General features: G+C 38.0%; 4 protein-coding genes and 1 non-coding gene across 5 annotated transcripts; 1 reads left to right on the plus strand and 4 right to left on the minus strand.

Moving 5' to 3' along the window:
- Positions 1 to 1,143: 1,143 nt before the first annotated feature.
- On the minus strand, positions 1,144 to 5,448 carry LOC111794082 (inactive TPR repeat-containing thioredoxin TTL3). The gene is made up of 7 exons (XM_023676213.2): positions 4,453 to 5,448; positions 3,780 to 3,972; positions 3,520 to 3,701; positions 3,114 to 3,447; positions 2,800 to 3,004; positions 2,580 to 2,683; positions 1,144 to 1,595 (listed from the first exon to the last, which is right to left on the minus strand). The coding sequence occupies exons 1-7, from the start codon at positions 5,379 to 5,381 to the stop codon at positions 1,398 to 1,400; spliced, it is 2,145 nt and encodes a 714-aa protein (XP_023531981.1). The 5' UTR covers positions 5,382 to 5,448; the 3' UTR covers positions 1,144 to 1,397.
- A 4,194-nt stretch (positions 5,449 to 9,642) lies between these two features.
- Positions 9,643 to 14,629, minus strand: LOC111793256 (ketol-acid reductoisomerase, chloroplastic). The gene is made up of 10 exons (XM_023675054.2): positions 14,273 to 14,629; positions 13,947 to 14,039; positions 13,613 to 13,678; positions 13,364 to 13,504; positions 12,583 to 12,810; positions 12,391 to 12,508; positions 11,679 to 11,818; positions 11,418 to 11,585; positions 10,486 to 10,641; positions 9,643 to 10,296 (listed from the first exon to the last, which is right to left on the minus strand). Exons 1-10 carry the CDS (start codon positions 14,561 to 14,563, stop codon positions 9,928 to 9,930), a joined length of 1,770 nt encoding a protein of 589 aa, XP_023530822.1. The 5' UTR covers positions 14,564 to 14,629; the 3' UTR covers positions 9,643 to 9,927.
- A 1,466-nt stretch (positions 14,630 to 16,095) lies between these two features.
- Positions 16,096 to 16,181, plus strand: LOC111794117 (small nucleolar RNA R32/R81/Z41). Its single transcript, XR_002815012.1, has one exon. It is a non-coding gene; the product is annotated as a small nucleolar RNA R32/R81/Z41 (small nucleolar RNA).
- A 2,202-nt stretch (positions 16,182 to 18,383) lies between these two features.
- On the minus strand, positions 18,384 to 19,775 carry LOC111793858 (transcription factor bHLH162). Its single transcript, XM_023675921.2, has 3 exons — positions 19,399 to 19,775; positions 18,862 to 19,197; positions 18,384 to 18,773 (listed from the first exon to the last, which is right to left on the minus strand). The coding sequence occupies exons 1-3, from the start codon at positions 19,672 to 19,674 to the stop codon at positions 18,630 to 18,632; spliced, it is 756 nt and encodes a 251-aa protein (XP_023531689.1). The 5' UTR covers positions 19,675 to 19,775; the 3' UTR covers positions 18,384 to 18,629.
- A 3,186-nt stretch (positions 19,776 to 22,961) lies between these two features.
- LOC111793544 (uncharacterized) lies at positions 22,962 to 24,163 on the minus strand. Its single transcript, XM_023675472.2, has 3 exons — positions 23,881 to 24,163; positions 23,555 to 23,780; positions 22,962 to 23,480 (listed from the first exon to the last, which is right to left on the minus strand). Exons 1-3 carry the CDS (start codon positions 24,112 to 24,114, stop codon positions 23,050 to 23,052), a joined length of 891 nt encoding a protein of 296 aa, XP_023531240.1. The 5' UTR covers positions 24,115 to 24,163; the 3' UTR covers positions 22,962 to 23,049.
- Between the last annotated feature and the right edge of the window lie 1,495 nt (positions 24,164 to 25,658).

The raw sequence follows: 25,658 nt of genomic DNA on the forward strand, positions 1-25,658 counted from the left end.
TCTGTTTCTCGTGTTCGACCCCCGAAATATTGTGCTAGTAGGTTGGTACAACGTGACTGACAGTTTAGAGTAACGGCATATTCAAAGCACTAAAACACTCTAAGATAATTTTTATGGTAGCGCCTATTTATGAAGATTTCAACTATTCACGAGGTTTTATCAAACCATAAGAACGAACTCTGAATTAAATTCTAACTTTCTCAAAATCACAAAAACTAACCCTGAACCAAGCTGTTTGAAATTTGAATGTTTCTATCCCTACACGTTCGAGTTGTAGCAATCATATTGAATAATTTTTCCCTGTCACCCGAAATCAGAAAAGACTCACCCAGCTATGTTTTTACCAAAAATGAGTTGTTTCCTGATAATCATTAGCCTTGCTTTCTCTAGAACCATCAGTTTTGGTAAAGTTGAAATGAAAAGTTAAAGAACAAAATAATGCATGCGGTGAAAAAGTAGAGCATACCATACCACAATAACACAGGACAGGTCGGTTGTAGATGAAAAGAAAGTGCATCTCTCTGTGTCGGTTCTGATCTCATCTCATCTCATCTACCACAAACATGAGTTTCATTTGAAGGTACACAACAAGAAATCACACCAGCAGTTAGAAATGAAATCAAATCGGTCCAAGTCCACCGCTAGCAGATATTGTCAGTGCTAGGAAGGACACTGAGCCTCGAAGAGGGGAGGACACGAAGCGGTGTACCAGCAAGGACGTTGGACCCCAAAGGAGAGTGGATGGTGAGATCTCACATCAGTTAGGGAGGATAACATCAAAGCAATTAACAGTGGCAATACAAAGCAGATGTTTCCACACCCTTATAAGGAATGCTTCATTCCCTCTCCAACCGACGTGGGATCTCACAATCCACCCTCTTTGGTTACGGACACACCGCATACTATTTGTAACAGCCCAAGTCCACCACTAACAAATATTCTCTACTTTAGCCCGTTACGTGTTGCCATCAGCCTCACAGTTTTAAAACACGTCTACTAGGTAGAGGTCTCCACACCCTCACAAAGAATGCTTCGCTCTCCTCTCCAACACAACAAATGTGGAATATCACAACAACAGACTTCAAACTCGGCCAACTCGGCCAATATTATACACCAAAGGGTAAATGAATGATGTCCAAGATATAACCAGGGGACACATAATAATTACATTAAGTAAATGGGATCCAAATGAGGAAGAATATGGTTGAATATTACAAATGAAAGAAATAAACTCAGCAAACATTAAGTAAGTAACTTTTAGTCTGTGAGGGTTCCTCTGCCTACAATTCTAGGAAACAATTATGTAGTTGATTATGTTACACCTAAAGTTACTACCCTTTTTGTATCATGAGTTTACCATCAAATGAGTTTTTTACCATCAAATGAGTTTTTTACCATCAAATGAGTTTTTTACCATCATGACACAATGCTGGGAGTGTTTGTTGAACAATACAGCTTCTCACTGAGTCCTCCAAGAACCGGTGGATCGGACGGATCGTTTCGATCAACTTCTCCCCGTTCTTGTAAATCTTGAACGCTGGAACGGTTTTTATGCCTTCCGCCTTCGCTATGGACATGCTCTCCTCCACGTCCACCTGCCATAGAAATACCGTGTTTTTTGATCGGTGGAGATTCAAAATCATGTAATTGTAACGACCCAGACCCACCGCTAGCAGATATTGTCCTCTTTGGATTTTCCCTTTCGGGCTTCCCCTCAAGGTTTTTAAAACGTGTATGCTAAAGAGAGATTTCCACACCCTTATAAAGGGTGTTTCGTTCTCCTCCCTAACCAATGTGGGATATCACAATCCACCCACCTTCAGGGCCCAGCGTCCTCGCTGGCACTCGTTCCTTTCTCCAATTGATGTGGGACACCCACCCAATCCACCCCCTTCGGGGCCTAGCATCTTTACTGGCACACTGCCTTGTGTCTACCCCCCTTCGGTGAACAAATCACCTAGTGTCTGGCTCTGATACCACTTGTAATGGCCCAGTCCTACCGCTCTGATACCACTTGTAATGGCCCAGTCCTACCGCTAGCAAATATTGTCCTCTTTGGGCTTTGCCTTTCAAGCTTCCCCTCAAGGTTTTTAAAATGCGTCTGCTAGGGAGAGGTTTCCACACCCTTATAAAAGGTGTTTCGTTCTCCTCCCCTACCAATGTGGGATGTCATAATCCACCCCCCCTTCAGGGCCCAGCGTTCTCGCTGGCACTCGTTCCTTTCTCCAATCGATGTAGGACACACACCAAATCCACTCCCCTTCAGGGCCCAGCATCTTTACTGGCACACTACCTCGTGTCTACCCCCTTAGGTGAACAAATCACCCAATGTTTGACTCTAGTACCATTTGTAACAACCTAGGCCCACCGCTAGCAAATATTGTCCTCTTTGGGCTTTCCCTTTCGGGCTTCCCCTCAAGGTTTTTAAAACGCGTCTGCTAGGGAGAGGTTTCCACAACCTTATAAAGGGGGTTTCGTTCTCCTCTCCAACCAATGTGGGATATCACAGTAACATAGGCATTGGCACGAGAAATGTCATGTGTTAGTCATTGTGATGAAGATGTCCCATTGACACATACCTTTATGAACTTAACAGAAGGGTAGCGTATGCATAGCGTATTCACGAACGCAGATGTTTCGTCGCATATATCGTTGGAAACCTTGAAATGAACCACTGAAACACCTGAAAATTCAAGTTTTCCTTCAGACAGGATACGAGTAATCGAGGAGGCATAACTTGCAGTGTTCGAAGACGGTGAAAGCGTAATAGAATCGATGTTTAACGACGAATGAACTCACTAGATGATGATATTGCAGCTTTCAGTTTATCAAGAGTAAAAACTTCCTCCACCTCACCACTATCTGTTCTACGATCAACTACTTCTCCACGAGATCTCTTCAATGCAGCCTGTGCTTGATGTAGAGATTCAGCAACCTCACCGTCTCCGGGAAGTTCCCTCCTCAAGAACTCGAGATCTTTCACGGCGCCTTCCCATCTTTCAAGCTAAAACGTTCCATGACAGAACACGAAAACATATGAAAACACATGTCAAAACACATACAACAACATCCTGTAAGAACGAGAAAGAATCGGCACCGATCACTCGTTTCACCTTTGCATTTGAAGCAGCTCTACGAAGAAGAGCCTTCGTGTAGTTCGGTTGGATCTTGAGGGCTTGATTACAGTCCTCAACAGATTGTTCCCAAAGTCCAATCTTAGCCCAACATACCGCTCGATTGCAATAAAGAACGTGATTCGAACTATCATACTTGAGGCCCTCTCCATATGCAGTACAGGCTTCTGTATATCTTCCCGAGCTAAAAAGATCGAAACCCCGAGAACGAGCTCGTGCCACCATTTTCACATTGCTCAACAACTTCGAAACTTCAAGATTAGTCATGTTAATCTTGCTAGCTCTCTCAGCTGCCTGTACTGCATTATCAAACCTGCAAGAAGACCAATGAGCTCTAATTCACCACTAAACAATAAACCGAACTTATGTTCCCATAACGTATTACCTTCCCAACGCCATCTCGATCATGGCACGGACGAAGAACACGTAAGCTTCAGCAAGCATACCAAAGAACTTGGTTTGTGAGCATGAAGCCAAAGATTCCATCTTAGAAACGTTTGATAAGCAGGAGTCTGCCTCTTCAAGCTGATGGAGCTTCAAAAGGGCTTCAGCTTTACATGAAACAAGCTTTACATTGCATTCAAACAAGTTTCATTAGGGATAAATACACATATAAACACAAAGAAACATCTCTATGAGTTCTACCTGTGGAGAGAAATCTGCTCCAGCTGTTATGGCTGCTTCAGCTTCCTTTAGAACACTCCTCCAGTCACCGGCTTTTCGAGCATCGGCACACTGGTTCAAGATCTTATCGAACAACTTCAACTTCTGCAACTCCAAATGGTCTGGCTGTCCTGATAAAAGGAGATGACTCCGGGATTTCTCTACCTGCCCAAAACTGGAAGCAAGAACGTCGGCCAAACCGAACCGAACCAGAAACTGCATTTAGCTTAAAAATCTAAGAACACTTAAGCCATTCCTACAGGTTATGGAACCTACTGAGAAACTATCACATTATTGAAGAACCCCATTGGATAGCAGCCATTTCTAGAACTAGATATCAAATGTTCCCCATTGGATAGCAGCCATTTCTAGAACTAGATATCAAATGTTCCCCATTGGATAGCAGCCATTTCTAGAACTAGATATCAAATGTTCTTCACTGATCTGAGGAAACATGGTGTCAAAGCAATGAAAATCCTACAAATTAACTATGAATCAAGCAGCAGTGATAATAAGAACAGAAACCATGTGGATCTCAGCAACACAGACCAATCATTGAATCATCTTCCAAGAAAAAAGGAAAGAACAGCATGGAGAAACCATTAAAAAACTCATATCATCTCCTCAGAATTCAACAAAAGAACCAAACACTTACCGGAGATAAAGAGCAGCAAGCCTTTGGTGAGCTCTCCCATAGCTGAGATCGAGTCTCACAGCCTCCTCACACTCCCTCACCGCCTCTCCCAGCCGTCCAAGCGCCGTCAACGCCGCCGCCCGGTTGCTCCGACAAGCTGCATTTTCCGGGAATAAGGAAATGGCTCGATCATACAACGATAAAGCTTCTACGAAATTCCCTCTTCTATACAATTCATTCGCAGCCCTTTTGACTTCCTCTGGATCGGAGATCGCCATTGCCCTTTTAACTATCGATGTTTCACCACCCATTAGTAAATTCCCTTCAGCAAGGCTTCCCGGATTCCCCAATTTCGCGCCGCCACCGCCGCGAATAATGCTTCCGTGGCCGTAATTCCCAGTGCCAGACCCCAACGTGTCGGTCCGAGTAGGAGTTCTGTGCGCAATGTTGGCCTTCAAAACCTTGCCGGAAGGGCAAATGTTGCCGCTCGGAAACACATTGCTGATAGAGTTTGAAGAAACCGAGTTGATTCCATTGCTCGTAGTTGTAAGGGTTTTACCCGAGTAGATTAGTGGCGATCCAGTCGATAACGACCGTCGGTGACCCGGCCTTGAACTCCGCAATGCGGCGGCGGATCGTTGGCCATCGAAACCACTCGGACTCGTCTCCGACGACACTGAGAGCTCCCCAGAATGACTGTCCGGTTTCCCCTCCGATCTTTTACCCATTTGGGTATTGTTAGTTCTGCCGGTAACTGAGCCAGATGAACCGGAACTACTACTGGAAGTGTTAGCCCCACCAATCCCATAGCCATTGTCGCCGGTAACCAAGCTTCGAGTCGTCATCAATGGCGAAACCGGCGAACCCAGATCGTGCTCTTTCACATCAGGCTTATTGTCCCCCAAACTAAATCCATCGCGAAATCGGCCAGTTAAAGAATCAGAACCCATTTCTTGAATCTATTTCACAGCGCGAACATTCGCCTAACAATTTACAGTCAAAACAAAAGTTCAATTACCATAACTTTTTAATTTCATCAATTTGTTAGTTAATTGATTACCGACCAATCCCAAATTAAAATTTCAAAATTAAAAAAATTAAATATCTTAAACTATAAGACACTAAATTAAAATTTTAAAATTTATTTAACCTCGAAATCTATTAAATATTTTTAAAAATTCAGAATAATTTATGGGGTAAAAATAAAAAGATTGGAGGAGATTGAGCCCATATGGGAAATACAACCAAAATGTGTGTTTATGGGTTTGTTTTCGATCTTATCCAAAACAAATCCTTAGTATTTACTTTATTGCCAAAAACTATTAAATATTACCCTTTTTTTTTTTATTTTAAATTTTTTATTCTCATCAATTTAGTGGAATTATTGTATTTTAATTTAAATTACGCGTTTTATTTCTATATATTTTTAAAATAAAAAAATCGACGATAAAATAAGTAATTTTCTTTTTTTTTTTTGTAGTAACTCGAGTTATGGATTTTCAATTTGTGGGAATAGTTTGACATCTGTATCTGTATTGGGTATGTTGTCCGTCTATTTTATTAAATTTTAGAAAAAAATCTAAATTTTTTAATTTCGCAGGTTGATGAAGTGGGAATAGAAAAGTCACTTATTTCAATTTCGAGTAATTTCTATTAAAAATATAAAATATCTTAATAAATTTAATAATATTTTGTAAGTACGAACATATGTAATGGTCAGCGATTATAATTTCTAAAAAGTCAAATTTCAAAAAAAAAATCATAAATGAAAGCAAGATATATATAAATTAGGGCACGAAATTGGGTGGGAGAGGGTAAGAAATATAATCCCGACTTTGGTCTTGTTTGGAGAATGAAGAGAAATATGATCTCGTCCTCGGCCCCGTTTAGCTAACAGAGATAAATTTCTCCCCACTCTTTCCACGTTCCCTTTTTTAATAGAATAATGAAACTTTAAATTCTCGAGTTAATTAGCCTTTCTATTAATAAATGGTTGAATTTTAATTGATTTGTAATGATTAAATGAGAAAATTTATGATTTTTCTTTGTTCTTAAAATAATTTTTATTCATTTTTTTCGCAAGAAAAATAATAAAATTTTGAATTAGCTTTTCTAATTTATTTTGTGTTTTTTTGGAAAAAATATATAAAAAGTGGGAAGGTATAGATTGATGGAAGTGAGCTGGCATGGTCCTAATTGCTGACGTCAGAATCTGTCGTTTTCAATTAGGGTGTAAATGATGCTTACGTGTCTTTACTCATTTTACTTTACAAAGATTAATTCAGACTAGATTCTTTACGCCATTTATGACCAAAATAACCCTCTCTCAATTACCAGAATACCCTTCTCGTCTAAGATATTAAAATTAAATCTATTCAATAATAATTCCAATTATTAGATATTAATATCTCCCAATAAGTTTTTTAAACCTTATATCTCATTTCTAAAATGTAATATTACTATAAAAAGGATAAAAAAAAGAAAATATTATCTATTATATTTAGCCTAAAAATAACTTTTTTTATTAAAAAAAAAAAAGACAAGGGTAGAGAAGTCATTTGGTAAAGCATGGGCAAGGGCAAAAGAGTCAACAAATCCATAAGCAGAATGCCAACACCTTCCAGCTAGGCACGTCAGGCGCCAAAACCATTTGCCGTTTTTGCGCCGTTAGCACTGTCGCTAAGATATCCCCTGTTTGGCTACACGGATTCCCTCTAAACTTATCCCCAACAAAAATGAATTCTTGTTGCTGCCAACTAAACTCCAAACCAAACAAAACCCCTCAATTTTCCTCTTTTTTATTTATTTATTTATATTTACATTCATTATTAATTTATTAATTTATTTATTTATTCCAAGAACCGGAAAACCACACCAATATCCCTTATATTAATTTTAATTATACTATATATAAAAATACCCACAGTAATTAAAATATAATTTAATTGGTTAATAAATACATTAATATATATATATATATATATATATATATATATATATATGTATATATATGTTTTTTTTTTATCCATTTTGATCTAGACAAGACAAACCTAGGAATTTCAAAGGGCATTCCATTGGTCAAAGGTAAGTGATGGGTTGTTTTTCCCTATTTAAATGGGCAAATAATTATAGTGTCTTTATCTTTAGGAACACAAATAGGGGTAGAAAAGGTCATTACGGTCTTAAATGCTAATGTCTTGCAAATCCGGACACATATCTATTGGTTAAGGCATGCTGTGAGATCTCACATCGATTCTAGTGTGGAACGAAACCCTCTTTATAAGGGTGTGGAAACCTCTCTTTAGTAGACGTGTCTTAAAATTGTGAGGCTAATGACGACACGTAATGGGTCAGAGCAGACACTATCTATTGGCGGTGGGCTTGAGTTGTTACAAATAGTATCAGAGCCAGACACTGGCGGTGTATCAGTAAGAATGCTAGGTTTCCAATGAGGGTGAATTGTGAAATCCCACGTTGATTGGAGAGAGGAATGACGCATTCGTTATAAGGGTGTGAAAACTTCTTCTTAGTAGACGTGTTTTAAAACCGCGAGACTGACAACGATACGTAACGGGCCAAAGTGGATAATATCTGCTACCAGTGGGTTAATATATCTATACTCTTGACCAAAAAGTTGTGCTACTTAAGAAGACAGACAGTGCCTTTATTTAATTTTTTTATTAGCCCTTTATGCCTCAAATCTGAGGCTTTTTTTTTTTAATTAAATAAAGCTGTGGGCCAATTAAAAAAAAATCCTATTTATTTAATAATTCTATATATGCATATCATTCATTCTTCCTTCATACAATATATTTATATAATTTACAATAGCATATTCCAGTGCGTCACCTCTTAATATATAATTACTATTTATATAATAAAGTTTTTAATTTAAATGTCGAGAATGGAAAGATAATGCTAAGTGCTAAGCACCAACGTGAGCATCACTATTGTCAATATTTATAAAAAGAATAAAAATAAATTGTTTTTTTAATGTATACATTAATATTGATATGATGATATAATATATGGTTTGCCTACCTTATTATATAATTTTTGTAAGAGTATTTAAACGGTTAATATGGGATCCAATGCTCAAAATCTTGATTAACCCTAATAAAAAAAGATTATAGAATAAAGAAGAGATTTGTTGTCAAAAGACTCAAATGGCGGAAGAGCTGGAGGTGTTTTCGTTATTCTTGGAATATCAAATACAAAAAATGATGGATTTGTCTAGTCTATAAAGAAGATAAGAATGTACATTTGCGATACAATTTAACAGTGACGGTCGTAGCACTAAGAGCTTTTAAGGGAGATAGGAGATTCAAGTTACCGGTGATGGTCGTGACACTTGGAACTTTCAATGAAGGTAGGAGAGGGTCTGGTGATGGTCGTGACACTTGGAACTTTCAATGAAGGTAGGAGAGGGTCTGACAATCATACATTTGTAATTGGAAAGACGTGTTCCCTACAAATAACACGTACCCCTGTACCATGCATGCTGCCTCGAGATGACTTGTAACAGCTCAAGCAAACATTGACCTCTTTGAATTTTTTCTCCTCAAAGTTTTTAAAACTTGTCTATCAAAGAGCTACCGGGGAAAGGTTTTCTCCTCTCCAACAGATGTGAGATCTCAAAATCCACCCCCTTTCAAGGCCCCGCGTTTAACGTGGGATCTCACAATCTACCCCCTTTCGAGGCCCAGCGTTTAATGTGGGATCTCACAATCTACCCCCTTTCGAGGCCCAGCATTTAATGTGAGATCTCACAATCTGTTTAATGTGGGATCTCACAATCTACCCCCTTTCGAGGCCCAGCATTTAATGTGAGATCTCACAATCTACTTCCTTTCGAGGCCTAACGTTTAATGTGGAATCTCACACGATTGCATGATACATCAGCAAAAACCTAATCGAGCAAAATTTCACCTTTCAACAAACCTCAACGAAGAAAGTTGTATTAGACGTCATGTGAAAAAGCCACTCCGAAATGGATTCATCATGGGCCAAGAGTGTTCCATGTTAAGAGTTGTGCCCATTCATTTTCATGGCATCCATGATAGGATATTCCAAGCTAGAAAACTGACATTTGTCTGAACAAGAGCTGGTCGATGGTGACATGGGTTTGGGTTCGGGTTCGAGTATGGAAGTTGAGCACGATCAGTGATAACTTTAGGGATGAATGCACAGGCAAGGATATGGAAGATAATATTCGACGCCAAAAAAAGTAGCTGATAATTCCGATACGCAAGTCTACATAGCAACATAAACAAAACAAACACAGACTAATTACTCGCCCCATCATACGAGTGAGCGCTCACTCGTTTGGGGAGAACTGCATAACTTATTACTACCACTCAACTAACTTAGCATGATATAAAACTAGGCCAGACCTTGAAGAAAATCAGAATAGCAGTACATATCCGTAGGTACATACAGCCGTCCTTTATCGAGCACGATTTATAACTTGGTTCAATGGCCCGATGTTGGCATATTCTAGTTGCTCGATTGACGTAGTTCTGGGCGAACGAAATCGGCGTCTTCTGGAACAGAAATGTCGACAGTGGGTCTCAACTGGGCGCATGTTTCAATTGCTCCATGAACTGGGTCAGACAGGAAGTTGCTGATGAGGTCTTGGTTGATGGCTGAACCATTGTCAATGGCAACCAGGGCTTGTTGGGTGAGAATGTAGTCGAAGCGTGGAGCCCATTTTCGGGATCCCAGTCGTGCTGTTGTAGAACAGTTGTCGACCATAAACGCAACACCACGAGCATGCATGAACGGGTTCAAAGAGTCCACTGATTCGATCACACTTTCGTTGATGATCTCAGAGTAAGAGTGGCCCTTTTTCCTCAAAATCTCGATCTGAAAATAGAATTTTATTATGAAGCAGGGAGACAGCTCGAGTAAATTTAAGGTTTAAGAGTTAGCAAGTCGTCGACATAACAGGTAACAACTTTGTCGTTTTCATAACGACCGACTTCCCGTATCATTGGAATAGATTTCTAAGGTTCAAGAGTCAGCAAGTTGTCATTAGACAGGGTAAGCCCATACCTGTGCCATCATCAATGCCACATATACACCAGCAGTGAAAGGATATAGCGGGCCGAGGTCACCAGCAGGACGCGATTTTCGGACACGTTCACCGACTTTCCACATCCGGGTCTGGTCAATGTTCCCCATTGGAAAAGCTGGGAGACCCTCCTTTTCCTGTAATATGAAAGTCATAATATTAATAAAGAGCAGATCAAGATATGAAGTATAATGTAATGGCCCAAGCCCACCACTAGCGGATATTGTCTGTTTGGACTTTTACTTTCGGGCTTCCCTCAAAGTTTTAAAACTTTCACTTTCGGGCTTCCCTCAAGGTTTTAAAACTTTCACTTTCGGGCTTCCCCCTCAAGGTTTTAAAACTTTCACTTTCGGGCTTCCCCCTCAAGGTTTCAAAACTTTCACTTTCGGGCTTCCCCCTCAAGGTTTCAAAACTTTCACTTTCGGGCTTCCCCCTCAAGGTTTCAAAACTTTCACTTTCGGGCTTCCCCCTCAAGGTTTCAAAACTTTCACTTTCGGGCTTCCCCTCAAGGTTTCAAAACTTTCACTTTCGGGCTTCCCCCTCAAGGTTTCAAAACTTTTTTTTTTTTTTTTTTTTTATAAGAGCAAGTCTAGGTCTCCAACACCCTTGTAAAGCTTGTAAAGAATAAAGGAAAACGTATCTACTAAGGAAAGGTCTCCACACCCTTGTAAAGAATACTTCATTCTCCTCCCCAACCTATATGAGATCTCACAGTCCATCCCCTTAGAGACCCAGCATGTTCGCTGGCACCCGTTCCCCTCTCTAATCGAGGTGGGATCTCACATATAACTAGCATCAAAAGAATTATCCAGCTAGAACAATAAAAATCACTGGGATATAGCTCGTTTTAACTGCAAACTAGTGGTTTCACCAAAATATAAGCTGTAAAGGGGAAAAATAAGTGCCAACTTACGTAAAATCGTCGGCCAGCAAGCACGACACTGCGGATTTCACTTCCACTAGCAACATCTTCATAACATTCGTAGAGAATATCCATACAGGGGTAATATGATGCGCTATATGCTCTCTCAAATTCCTTTTTCTCATCAGGAGAGAAGGAATTGTATACTGCCAACATTCCCTATATTGAAGGAAACCAAACAGCCATTAATATGAAGCAAATGAATGCATGGAAAGTTACTGAAAGATTAATGCAGTCAGCAGTAGATACAACCTTGGTGGAAATGGTCCTTGATATAATCCCCGTTATGCTTTCGACCGTGTTCTTATAAGCCAGGTCTTCAGCCATTCCATTTTCAGTATACCTTCTGAACAAGGATTCCACAACTCCATGAACAGCCCCAAGTAGAATGCCTATCAACCACAGCAGAGGAAGTTGGGTATGCAGATTGTGTAAGCATATACATATATATTGAATTGATGTCGTGAAATTTTTTTAAAAGGGAAGGACCCAATTTACAACACCTCTTGAATTGAAAAGGAGGAAGGAAAAAGCTAGAGTGATGAAAAAGTGTAACAGCCCCAAGTTTTTAAGACGTGTCGGCTAGGGAGAGGTTTCCACACCCTTACAAAGAATGTTTCGTTCTCCGTGGGATCTCATAATCCACCCCCTTCGGGACCCAGCATCGGACGCTGGCATACCGCCTCGTATCCACCCCGCCCCCCTTCGGGGCTTAGCTTCCTCATTGGCACATCGCCCAGTGTCTGGCTCTGATACCATTTGTAACAGCCCAAGCTCATTGTTAGCACATATTGTCCTCTTTAGGCTTCCCCTTGAGGTTATTAAAACGTGTCTGCTAGGGAGAGTTTTCTACACCCTTATAAAGAATGTTTCGTTCCCCAACCGATGTGGGATCTCACAAAAAGAGAGGAACATTTACACCATGTGCATATTTGAATTGCAACAAGTAGAGTGAAAAGTTTACCTCGCTCGCCAAAGATGTCACTCCTGTATTCTTGCTCCAGAGTGGTAGCAAATGTGAATGGAGAGCCAAGAGCAACAGACCAACCCAATGCAACATCTGTGGCTCTACCATCAACATCCTGTAAAGTGTATGTAATTTAGCAGCCAAGTACATCAATCAAAATCCGCCTCAAAGCGGAGAATGCGAGATTACCTGGTGAACTGCAAAACTAGAGTTAATTCCTGCACCATTAACCTCTTTTCCTTGAACATAAAGCCTCCTCACAGATGGACCCATCCCCTTTGGACAAACAGCAATCACGCTAATATTCTTAGGGAAATCAAGCCCCAATGATTGCAAATGGCCAAGAAGAAATCCATGGGAAAGTCCAAGAATGCTGTTTGGTTTCATGTAGGAGAATATTTTCTCATAGTTATCAGCCTGTAAAGTAAAACAATATTCAGAAATTCATAATTCTGAACACAAATGTTTCAAAGCAAGGAATTGGTAGATAATCCTTAGACCTCATCTGTAACGACCCAAGCCCACCGCTAACAGATATTGTTCTCTTTTTTGGGCTTTCCCTCAATTTTTAAAGGCGTTTAAAAGGGAGAGGTTTCCACACTCTTACAAAGAATGCTTCGTTCTAAAAGGGAGAGGTTTCCACACTCTTACAAAGAATGCTTCGTTCCCCTCTCCAGCTGATATGGGATCTCACAATCCACCTCTGGCACACCGCGGCGTCGGGCTCTAATACCATTTGTAATAGTCTAAGTCCACCGCTAGTAGATATTGTCCTCTTTGGGCTTTCCCTTCCGGGTTTCCCCTCAAGGTTTTCAAAACGCAACTAGGGAGAGGTTTCCACACCCTTATAAGGAATGCTTCGTTCCCCTCTCCAAACACAAGCTCTTAATGGGAACTCAGGCCCCAGACTTCAACTTTAGTCTAATATAGTACCAGCAGCAACAAAGTTGAGATAATTAGACCTACAGACCTGTGCAGAATCAGAAATCAGCAGCATAACAAGGTCACTTTCCGAAATAGTTTCATATATATCACCCAAAGTCCCATTCTCCTCAGAGAAACCAACTGCTCGAGCTTCCGCAAACGAACGGGAACCCTTCCTCAGGCCAATCTGTATCATCAAAAATCAATCAACATAAAAAAATTCTACGTTTATATTGTTCATTAACCAATAATACACAACAAACAGAAAAAAAATGTACACACAGAAAAAAATCACCTTAACTACAATATCAGACTTGGCTTCAGCAAGCGAATCTCTTAAATTCTGAGCTTGTGCAGGTGCCTGATCGAACAAATGCAAGGATTGATAAAAGAGTTAGAGAAATTTCTTTCCTCAAAAGAAAGGAAGTTCCTTGTAGATTATGAAACAGAGCTTTTCTACAAAAGATTTAATGAATCAGAGCCATATATACACTCTACATTCATTGATATCATAAAATATCACACCAATTTCTTCTATTAACATCAACAAAGAAGCTCCAAATTGTGCGTTCTGAAGGAAACAAAACATGACAAATAGAAGATTGCAGAGCATGAGATATCATCATTACCTGGGAACCCCAACCAATGACACCAATTTGCTTGATCCCCTTGAACGCTTCCGGCAGCAGGGGAAAAAGATCTCTACCACCCTTCACTATATACTGCAAGCATAACGCAAGAAACAAGAAACAGAACAATCAAATTCCAATTTCAAACAAAACAAATAACATTTCATCAAGAAATGAAACACTCCACAAAAAACCACCAAATCAGATGATTCCAGATAGAACACACATACAAATCTTAAGAACAATAACACAAAACAACTCATTCCCCTTCCACAGCTCAAAACTCACTTCCCCCAAATCCAAAACCCAAAAATCGAGCAACAAACCTCCTCATGGCCAGCGAGATTAACTTTCTCCTTCTTGAAGACAGATGTATCAAAATCAAGCGTAGGTAAGGGCTTGATCGCAGGAACGGAGACCATACGAGCACCAAGAGCGGAGCCGGAAGCGTTAGAACCACTCATTCCAAAAGCCTTGAGAGCATTGGATCCCAAGGAAGAAAAGGAAGACGAGAACCCCAAGCTGGACGGAGAAATAGGTTTCAGAGAAGCAGCTTGTTTTAGGGTTTTAGAAGCGGAGGCTGAGATAGAGGGAGCAAAATATGTAGCGGCCGCCATGGACGAGACAGTGTAGAGAAATGGGAGAGGAAGAATAAAGTGGTGAATGCAGAGTGTCTTAATAGGGTATGAGCAGAAGCAAAGGGCACATTTTAAACCGATTCTAAGCCTCACGTTTGGTTTGATCCCTACCAACCCTTCGTATTTTTCTTTTAATAGAAAATTATAATTATCAAATGAAATATGTACGTTACTCAAATAAAAAAAAATTATAATCGTAATTAACCTATCCTATTCATATGACTCGATAACCCTACTAATTCAAACCACTGAATCCAACCCCTCAAAATTATGTTGTTTAGTTTACGTGACATTTTTTAGTTGGGTCAACCTGACCAACCCAAAAAGAAGGTTACAATCGAACCCAACTCTAACCTACTGTAAAAAAAAAACAAGAATATTTTATTTACCTGATGTTAGTGTGGGTCTGATTTCAAAAGGTCCGAAATTGGAATCTTGGCCCCTCTTTCGAAATACGCTACTCCATGCGTCCCGTAAAGAAAGGAGTACTTTGTCATTCCTCGATTCTCGGCACCATCGGGTTTCTTCCCACATGAAATTTAAGTTATTAATTAATAAGTATATTTTTTTTTTGTAGAGAAATAATTAAGAGTGACATTAAAAATTTAAAGATAATCTAATTTTCGTCTATATATTAATAATAAAAAAAATCAACTTTTTTTTAATAAAGATAAATGGTATTAATACAACTTTTATATCTTTCCGACCTTCTTCAAAAAATAATTGAAGGTATTAATTAAATTTTTTAAAATTCAAAGATATTTTTTGAAACCTTACAAGTATTTTAAAAATAAAAATTAAAATTTTTAAAAATATTTTTATTATTTTTGTCTTCTAAAAATTATCTTAAAGAATTGGAATCTGGAAAACAAACCACATTTATAAACTCAAGAGGGAAAGCCGGAAGAGGATAGGACAATATCCTGTTATGGTAATAAAAAAGGGAAAGCTCAAAAAAGACAATATACTGTTGTGGTGGATTTAGCCCATTACAAATGGTATCAGAGTCAAACACGAGGCAGTGTGCCAGTAAAGACGCTTGGCTCCAAAGGAGTGGATTTGGGGGCGATCCCAAAGGGGATGGATTGTGATGTCCTACATTGATCATTTATAAGTGTGTGGAAACCTTCCCCTGGAGTTTTGAAGCCTTGAGGGGAAGTCTCAGAGTAGGGGAAGAGTAGGGGAAGTCTCAGAGTGAAAGCCTAGAGTTACAAATTAATTAGGAAAATAATAATAATTTTTACAAATAAATTGTAAATTTCTAAAAATATAGTTTCTAAATCGCGTGAGGAATAGTGTTAATCCTGCAACCAAACACCAACACCAAGGAACAAAAGAGAAAACTAGGGTTTTCACATCCCCATCCCTATATAAGAAACCTCTTCCGCTTTTCTTCACCATTCCCTCCATCAACCGTTTCAATTTCTCTGGATTTCAAAATTGGTTCCTCTGATTCTCTATCTCTGAAGCTCTCCAATCTCTGTAATCTTTTCGTTTCGTTTTGTTATTTGCGATGAAAATGATGAAGGAAAATAGATGAATGATTGTCCATGATTTCAAACATTCTCTATATCGCTACGTTCTTTCTGATTCATCTCCTTTTTTCCCTAATGTTTCTGACAATCTTCTCTAAAACAACTTCTTCTTTGTTCTTGATGTTCTGTTTCTTGATTCGTGAATTTCTTCATGATTCTGTGTTTTTGATCTGTTTTTTGTTTGAAACGAGTTTCAATCTGAAGTTCTATATCGTACCAGCAAGAAAAAGTTAGAGCTTATTCAATTTAAAACCCTAAGATTGCCAAGGGATTGTTATCATACAGAAATATAATATTGTTTTCTTACAAACGGATTTGATGATTCCATTAAAGTAAAGATAAGGTTTAAGAATAATTAAGATTCAAGGATTCAAGGTAAAGTTAGGTAATTAAGATTCAAGGATTAATGAATCATTTAAATGCTTTAAAGAATAATTAGAATGTCGCAGAGGCTTTTACACCTTTATATGTTTTAAGTGAAACGAGGGTGGACGAAGTCATTTAAGCTCCCCACCCCTAAACTCTTGTATGGTAACTTGTAGGCTTTCACACACATATACGGTAATGTGTTTATTAAAGAGAGGTTTTCACACCTTTATATGTTAAACCCTAACCCTTAAATGGTAGTGTGTAGGCTTTCACATACTTGCATGAAAATGTATCTACTAGGGAGAGGCTTTCACATCCTTATAGTAAACCCTAAACTCTTATGTGGTAAACCCTAAACCCCTTATGTGGTAAACCCTAAACCCCTTATGTGGTAACGGTAGGCTTTCACACATTTATATGGTAATATATCTAGGAGAGACTTTCACACCCTTATATGTAAATCTTGTACCCTAAACCCTTATATGGTAAGGCGTAGGCTATCACTCACTTATATGGTAATGTGTCTACTAGGGAGAAGCTCTCACACCCTTTTTGGTAATGTGTAGGCTTTTACACACTTGTAACGTGTCTACTAGGGAGAGGCTTTCACACATTTATATATGATAACATGTCTACTAGGGAGAGGCTTTCACACATTTATATATGATAACATGTCTACTAGGGAGAGGCTTTCACACATTTATATATGATAACATGTCTACTAGGGAGAGGCTTTCACACACTTATATATGATAACATGTCTATTAGGGAGAGAATTTCACACAACATGTCTAATAGGGAGAGACTTTCACACACTTATATGATAACATGTCTATTATGGATAGATTTTCACACGCTTATATGATAACATGTCTAATAGTGAGACTTTCACACACTTATATGATAACATGTCTAATAGTGAGACTTTCACACACTTATATGATAACATGTCTAATAGTGAGACTTTCACACACTTATATGATAACATGTCTAATAGGGAGAGGCTTTCACACCCTTGGTAGGGCGTGTCTACTAGGGGAGGCTTTCACACCCTTGGTAGGGCGTGTCTACTAGGGGAGGCTTTCACACCCTTGGTAGGGCGTGTCTGCTAGTGGGAGGCTTCCACACCCTTATATGGTAGAACGTGTCTACTAGTGGGAGGCTTCCACACCCTTATATGGTAGAACGTGTCTACTAGGGAGATATGGTAGAACGTGTCTACTAGGGAGATATGGTAGAACGTGTCTACTAGGGAGATATGGTAGAACGTGTCTACTAGGGAGATATGGTAGAACGTGTCTACTAGGGAGATATGGTAGAACGTGTCTACTAGAGAGAGGCTTCCACACCCTTATATGGAAGAACGTGTCTACTAGAGAGAGGCTTCCACACCCTTATATGGAAGAACGTGTCTACTAGAGAGAGGCTTCCACACCCTTATATGGTAGAACGCGTCTACTAGGGAGAGGCTTCCACACCCTTATATGGTGGAACGCGTCTACTAGGGAGAGGCTTCCACACCCTTATATGGTGGAACGCGTCTACTAGGGAGAGGCTTCCACACCCTTATATGGCAGAACAGGTCTACTAGGGAGAGGCTTCCATACCCTTGTATGGTAGAACGTGTCTACTAGGGAGAGGCTTCCATACCCTTGTATGGTAGAACGTGTCTACTAGGGAGAGGCTTCCACACCCTTGTATAGTAGAACATGTCTACTAGGGAGAGGCTTCCACACCCTTGTATAGTAGAACATGTCTACTAGGGGGAAGTGGTAGAACGTGTCTACTAGGGAGAGGCTTCCACACCCTTGTTAAAACGTGTCTACTATGGAGAGGTTTTCACGTGTCTACAAGGGAGAAATCGTGTCTACAAGTACTATGTTTATAAACAAGAATATAAAAACATCGACCCTTGTATTCTATATTAAACTCGAGAGCGAAAATTTCAAATCTTCTCGTCTCATTTATTTTCTATTTATATTAAGCAGAAAAGTAAGTTTAATTAGGAGTATCATAGACTTTGTTCCTTACTCCAACACATTTGGAACCAACACAATCTGAAGACTCCTTTATTCTCCTTTTTCTTTTCAGCTTGTTGTCTTTAAATGTATTCTTATGAACTTGACCTGTTTTTGTTGGAATTAATAATCCAAATCATCAGAAGGGAATTCATCCCACCATTGCTTCTCCTTCTGCAATTCCATGTCGCTGTTTGATCCGTAAACCAATCGCTTCAATCTCTCCGTCACCTTCGCTGCCTCGAATTCGATCATCGAGCCCTCGAGCTGTATGATCAAACCACAAAAACCCATTAACAACAAGAACAAACTCACCATAATCAATATGATATCAGTTCTTGAGAATTGATATTACTTGTGCATGGAATGTTTGAAAAACAGAGCTCCCAGAAACAGAGAAGCTAGCATTCACAACTTCAACGCCTTCTTCTTGAAGAATGCTAATGGTTTCAGAGAAGAGATACTGATTATCCAATCCACTGCTTAAAATTATCTCCAAGCTTCGACCAGATTGATGGATTTTGAGCTGAGGCGAAGCCGACGACGACGACGAAGACTCGATATTCATGGAGCTCTTGTTCTTCCCCTCTAGCTTTTCCTTCTTCTCCTTAGCTAAATTCACTTTCTTCTCCAGCTCTTTTATGTACTTAACAGCTTCATCGATTTGATCCGGCAATGCTAATGAAATCTCCTGCATAAAATTACACAACAAATCAAGATTTTGGTTCGTGGGTGTTCGTTAATTTCATGTAAAATTCATTCAAGAACAGAGGATGCTCTGTTTTTCTCTGTTTTGCTCTGTTTTGCTCTGTTTTTCTCTGTTTTTGCTCTGTTTTTGCTCTGTTTTTCTCTGTTTTTGCTCTGTTTTATGTGAAGGAAGATAAGAAAGGACCTTGGAATCCTGATTTGGGAGAAGGGAATTGAGCTGAGAACAGAGGGTTTTCATCTGGTTTCTTCTGTTTTTCTCTACGATTCGCCGTTCGATCTTTGCAGCCGAGGAAGACGAAGTCGAGAACTGGAAATGGCGATCCATTTGATGAAGAGGACGATGAAGAAGAAGAAGAAGATGAAGAAGAAGGTTACAGAAATGGCTGGAACTCAGGTGGGATTTATATACGATTATACGAAGTGGGTACAGAGATTTGGTTAGGTAGTGAAACGACGTCATTTTAGATGACGTCAGCAAGATTACGTCAGCATTGGAGAGACCTGAAATAGAGAGTGAGATATTTTTAACCGCCGCCGTAGAAGCAATTTTACGGTGGGTTCGTAATTTTAACCCGCAGTAATTTTACTATGCTTTTGACCATGGTCCACTAGGTAAACATTGAAAAGAAAGAAAAACAAAAAGATAATCCACGTAAAAGGCTATTTAACGTTGTAATTCTTGATGGGCCCTACCTGTTTTAATTTATACCAATTTTATGTTATTATTTTCCTAAATAAATTAGAAATAAAAAAAATTATAAATTAATAAATTTTAATTTGTAAAATAATAAAATTATCTTCATTATTATTAACTATTTAACGGTCTCTTATATATATTTTCCTCGTTCTTTTTAACCTCGAAAAGGTCAGTGTATAAAATTGTTGTTTTCGTCCCTCGACTTTTAAGTCTTATTTTTGTCATTAAAATTTTAGTATATGAACGTATATTAAAGTTACGTAAGGTCGTTAAGATCAATATTGATGGAAAGAATATGATCGAGGAAAAAAACATCTTTAGAAAAAGTGAACAAATCAAAACCCTACTTCTTTCACTGTTCCAATTGCGGCTGATATCAATTGTCTTTTTCCTTTTTTCTAGTCCTTACATTTTTCTAAGATGGAGTTTCGACTTCTTTTTAGAATAAAATTGCTTTTCAAACTCGAATTTTTTATGATACAAAATTTTTAAACAATTTATTAGTGAGTTCGAGTCATTTTGAAGTCGGGAGGTTTGAATTCAAATCTCGGTAATTCATTGTTTTTGTAATTGATATTAATAGATTAACAAATTGGCATTCGAAAATCTGATTCATTTTTCAATCTGTACTTCAAAAAAAAAAAAAAAAAAAGTAAAAAAGCTAAGCAACGATTAGCTTTGGAGCTGCAGCGGAAGGAAGAAGAACTTTATCGTGAGCTCGAGTTGATTCAGAGACAAAAAAAGGAGGTAGCTCGGAGAACTAAGTTAGATGATAAGAGTTTGAGTTATGTTTTGCTGAGAGGTAGTGAAGAGTCAAAAACTTACCTACTTTTTAGCTGAAGCAAGCTCTCCGAATAAGGCAAGGAATAAGAGACAACCCGTCTGGATGAAAAGTGAAAAAGATACGAAAACTCGTAATATTCTTAAAAACGCCGAAAGTGTTGGACTAAAAAAAAGTGTTGTGTGTTTATTTGATTTAAAAGCACTCGTAAAAAAGCACTGAAAAATGAGTGTTGCGTGTTTATTTGATTTAAACGAATTTATAAAAGAAATTAACGGTCGCAGAAAATTTTAAAAATAATATTTAACAAAATAATTGGTTTTTTTATTAAAAAAAAATTATAAATATTTTTCTAAAATTAAAAAAAAATTGAAAAATGAAATTGTTAAAAAATGACCTAATTAATTGTTTTTTAGTTTGTTCAATCTTTTCAAAAGAACATCTTTTTTGAAAAATTTAAGACCCATAAATAGAAAAGAACATCTTTTCTTAAAAAGGAAAAATTATATTAGGTAGATATATTATTTAAAAGTTTTATTTTTATTTTTATTTTTATTATTAAATATAAAGTTAGGTAGATATTTTATTTTCAACTATAATAAAAATTCTTTTAATTTTTTTAAGAGTTAATTATTTATATAACTATTTACAAAAATAATAATAATATTTTATAATTTTTTAAGAGTTCAAATTTTAATATTTTAAAATATCAACCACTTACATAATAATAATAATAATAATAATAATAATAATAATAAATAAATAAATAAATAAATAAATAAATAAAAGACAACATTAGAAAGAATGACCACTGAATATAATTCTTGTCTGATCATCGTATCAACGGCTAATTACTTTCCATACTAAGAAGGAATGGCCACTGAATATAATTCCTGTCTGGTCGTATCAACGGCCAATTACTTTCCATACTATTCGTGTAAACATAGATTCTCCCTGGTGGGGTCGTGACGAATCAAATGTAGAGTCACTTTACGAAATTTTCTATGAAATTTGAGATTAAAATAATAAAAATTAAATGTTATATTTGAAATTTAAATATGAAAATAGCTCGAGGCAAAGTTTGAGAATGAAAGATGTGAAATTACATAGGTTGTCCTTTCTAGAATGGTTGGTATGAACACAATTAATATCCGCAAACATTGTTTTGTGTTTACACGTGTATAATTTTTGTGGGGTCATTTATTGTTGATTTCAATGTTACATTAATGATTGAAGGTTAAAGTCAGATAGTTCGACTTGAGTAATGTTAAGGGTATTCATATGATTCAATAACCTGTCTAACTCAAAATAACTAACCCAAATATAGGTTGGGTTAAACCGGATATTCATATGATCCAATAACGTGGCCAACTCAAAATGTCTAACCCAAACATTGGTTGGGTTAGATTTTTTTCGGTTTGGTTTAGGTTGAATTTAAAATTGATTTGATTTATGGTTTTTTTTTTTTTTTTTTTTTTTTGCTCCAACCCGAGAGTAACTTAGGTTAAATATCTCAAAAGAAGAGGGTAACTAGGTTAGTAATTTGTTTGGACTAAATATTGATGTTTGAATTTTATAAGATTTTTAGTGATTAATATAATATGTGCTGTGAATAAGTTGTAATCCAATCTAAAAATAGGAGATTGGGTTGCACTAATTTCTAATCCATTATTATTAAATTATATATATATTATTTGTAATTTTTTTTATTTTGTTATTATATATTTTTAACGTTAATTTTGACTTGTACTTTGATGGCAGTGAACTTGTGATTGTGCGGCACTCACTTCCCAACAACAAGTTAGTTAAACCTATTCGTTCTTGCGTCGTCTACAGACGTATGCTCGAGCCTTAAGTTCCAGTTCAAAAGAAAGTTTTAGAAAACGGAGCAGAGAGATTTCGAAAACAGAATTTTGAAAGCAAGATTTGAGAAGTTGAAATTGGTGTTATATGAGAATGTAAGCAAAAGACAACAACGGCGGCTTACTACATATAACCATCGGGTAGGAAGGGAGTATTAGAAATGTTCATTTAATCTGCCGGGTAAGAGTCAGCTCCACTAGAGACGGGTGAGACGGGTGGAGAGAGAGAGAGAAAAAAAAAAGACTGGGCCTATTTAGAACAAGTCCAAACAATATATAAGCCCAGTCCAATAAAACCAGAATTTATATAGCATTAATATTTTAATAAAAATAATTAAAATTGGTATATTTTGATTTTCAGATGAACTTGAAGAAAAGAAATAGTTAAATAATTAGATAAAAAAATATGAAGATAAAAATGAATATTTAAAAGAAATAAAATATTTTTTACAAATTACTGTACAGCATTTAACAAAACCCAATAACAAAATCGCTTCAAACAACTTCAACTGCTTTACAATGCAGGCCAGGCAAATTCTCCCGCAGATCAAAGGTTAGCATCGACGCCTTCGATTTCACCGGCCGGTCGGATAAATTCACCGGCAGAGGCGGAGCCACCGCCACTGCCGCCCTCTCCCTCCGTCCCTGCCACTTCAATTGCACGTATTTCTGCTTCCTCCATGGCGCCAAATGCATCTTCTTCTCTGTTGTGCACCTCTTCGCCGCCGCGCACAGGATCTTAATCAGAGACCATAATCTCTCCGATTTCCCCACAAACACTTCCGGTAATCGCCTGATTAATTTGTTGTATTCTTCGCTCGCTCTCGCCATCTCGAACTCTGACCTAAAATTGAGTTCGATCACCACACGAATTTCCCCTCTTCTTGAACTCGAATTCTCCAATACTTCTAAATACGAATGTTCGCCTGGAAAATTAGGGTTTCTTCGTAAACGATTTCGTTTTTGGTTCATTAATCAGATCGATTGTCGATGTGTTTACCTGACGGAACGTCCGATGAGCTTCTCCATTTCGATTTGCACATCGCACAATTGAAACCGGCGATTCGTAGCCGATTGCAGATCTCTCTCTGCCAGCAGTTCCGGCAGCCTCCCGCCGCGGAAGTACCGCACTCGCATATCGTCGATTCTATATTCGTTTCCCTAACAATCTCCACCGTCTCGCGGCGGATTCTTGATTCAATCGAACTCGTCCGTCGTAACGTCGCCTGAAAAATCAAAATCAACGATCAATTTACAGAAATCACTCACCGCCATCAACTTCCTCTGTTTATGATGAAATTACACAAGATCCAAATCGATGAGTACCTTGAGAATTTCATCCTGCGACTTCCAAAACTCCTTACTCTCTTTCACGTCGAAGGAATTTTCATCCTCCTCGTCGTCGGAGTGACCATTCCCGTGGCCGGAGTTGCAGGAATTTCCCGACGACGTCTCTCCATCCTCCAAATACCTAAAAAAGACGTCGGAAAAACTCGCAGTTGCGCACGTGAAGTCGACATTCTCACCGGAAGTTCGCACAGTTACTGGAATTCTCACCATCGCTCCAGGCAGAGGCGGACGAAGAAGCTAAGATTTAAGTGTTCTGAAATCGGAATGAAAAGTCCGGGAGGAAAATTGCAGGGTATTTATAGGAGGAAATTGGGGTGGGATCCACCATCATAGCTGGATGAACGAGCCGCCGCGTGAAAGAAAATGCTGGGTCCACTTCATTGTGGATTAGACAGCTAATTCCACGTCAGCTCAACTAATCCTTCTTCTCCAATATTATTACAAAATAGTTCCGATAATTCTTCAATATTCTATTTTCTTTTTGAAGGGAAATTTGTAGATTGAATTTGCTAACCGTTACCCAGACAAAATGGCTTAATCTTAGAAACTCTAAAATTGAACGTGTTTTAATTTGAAGTAATGTTATCTTCACTCTTCACTATGTTAGATGTCCACCGAGTAAAGTAGACTAGGCACGAAGAAAGCTTCCCGTCCTCGTCACTGTTCTTCACTCTTCACTCTTCACTATGTTAGATGTCTACAGGGTAGGGTAGGCCCTCTTCACTGTGTTAGATGTCCGCAGCGTAGGGTAGGCAGGGAGAAGCCTTCCCATCCTCGTCCCCGTGGAGATCGAATGACTTGCGGGAATTTTTCATTGTTCATTATTTATTTTTTTTTTATTTTTTTTTCATTTTCAATATGGGGAATTGGGCAGGGACCAAAAATATAATTCCGTCAGTATCGAAATCTCCTCCGTGCAGAATTATAGCTACAAATGGTATGTCCGTGGAGGATTATAGTTACAAATGATATGATACTGTCCACTTTGAGCACAAACTTTCATGACTTTGCTTTGGGCTTCCTCAAAAGCCTCACACTAACAGGGAGAATATTCCTTCGTTATAAATTCAGGATCATTCTCGAATGGAGAGAATATTCCTTCATTATAAACTCATGATCATTCTCTAATGGAGAGAATATTCCTTTATAAACTCATATCATTCTTGACGTGGGACTCTCATCCAACAACAGCGGCACTTTTTTTTGTTTTGTTCCATTTTTTTGTCGTTTTCATATCCAAAACCAAAACTTATCTCGTTTTAATAAATTCCATAAAAATAATTGGGAACTAGAAACTGCCAGGAAAAGAGTTGTCTGAATCACAAGTGAAACGTGGCGACACTCAGCAATCTCCAGCACTTGTTTGTGACAGCTGGCAGTATAGACGACACGTGGACTTATCCACAAACGTTAATGTGAGTGGAAAAGAAAGAACCATAATTTCCTATTATTTATGAGATAGAAGATTAATGTTCACAAAAAAAAAAAAAAAAGTACACGTGTCAATCTTTTAGTGGTAAATATTAAAAAATTGACATTCTTTTTTATTCATATTTATTGATTTTATTTAAAAGAGATATATTTTTATTTAAATCTAGAATTTATTTTGATCTAATTGTGTTAAAGTTGAGGGTCAAAGTTGTCAATTCCAAGACCATACTATTATTTTTCGAACTATTAGCAACATAATTTGCTTTTTTAATACAAAAATATTTTCCATCTTATTTATTTATTTATTTTTCAGTAAGCTGACG

This window comes from Cucurbita pepo, chromosome 4, assembly GCF_057944985.1.
Source record: "Cucurbita pepo subsp. pepo isolate OVF chromosome 4, ASM5794498v1, whole genome shotgun sequence".
NCBI classification, from domain to species: domain Eukaryota; kingdom Viridiplantae; phylum Streptophyta; class Magnoliopsida; order Cucurbitales; family Cucurbitaceae; genus Cucurbita; species Cucurbita pepo.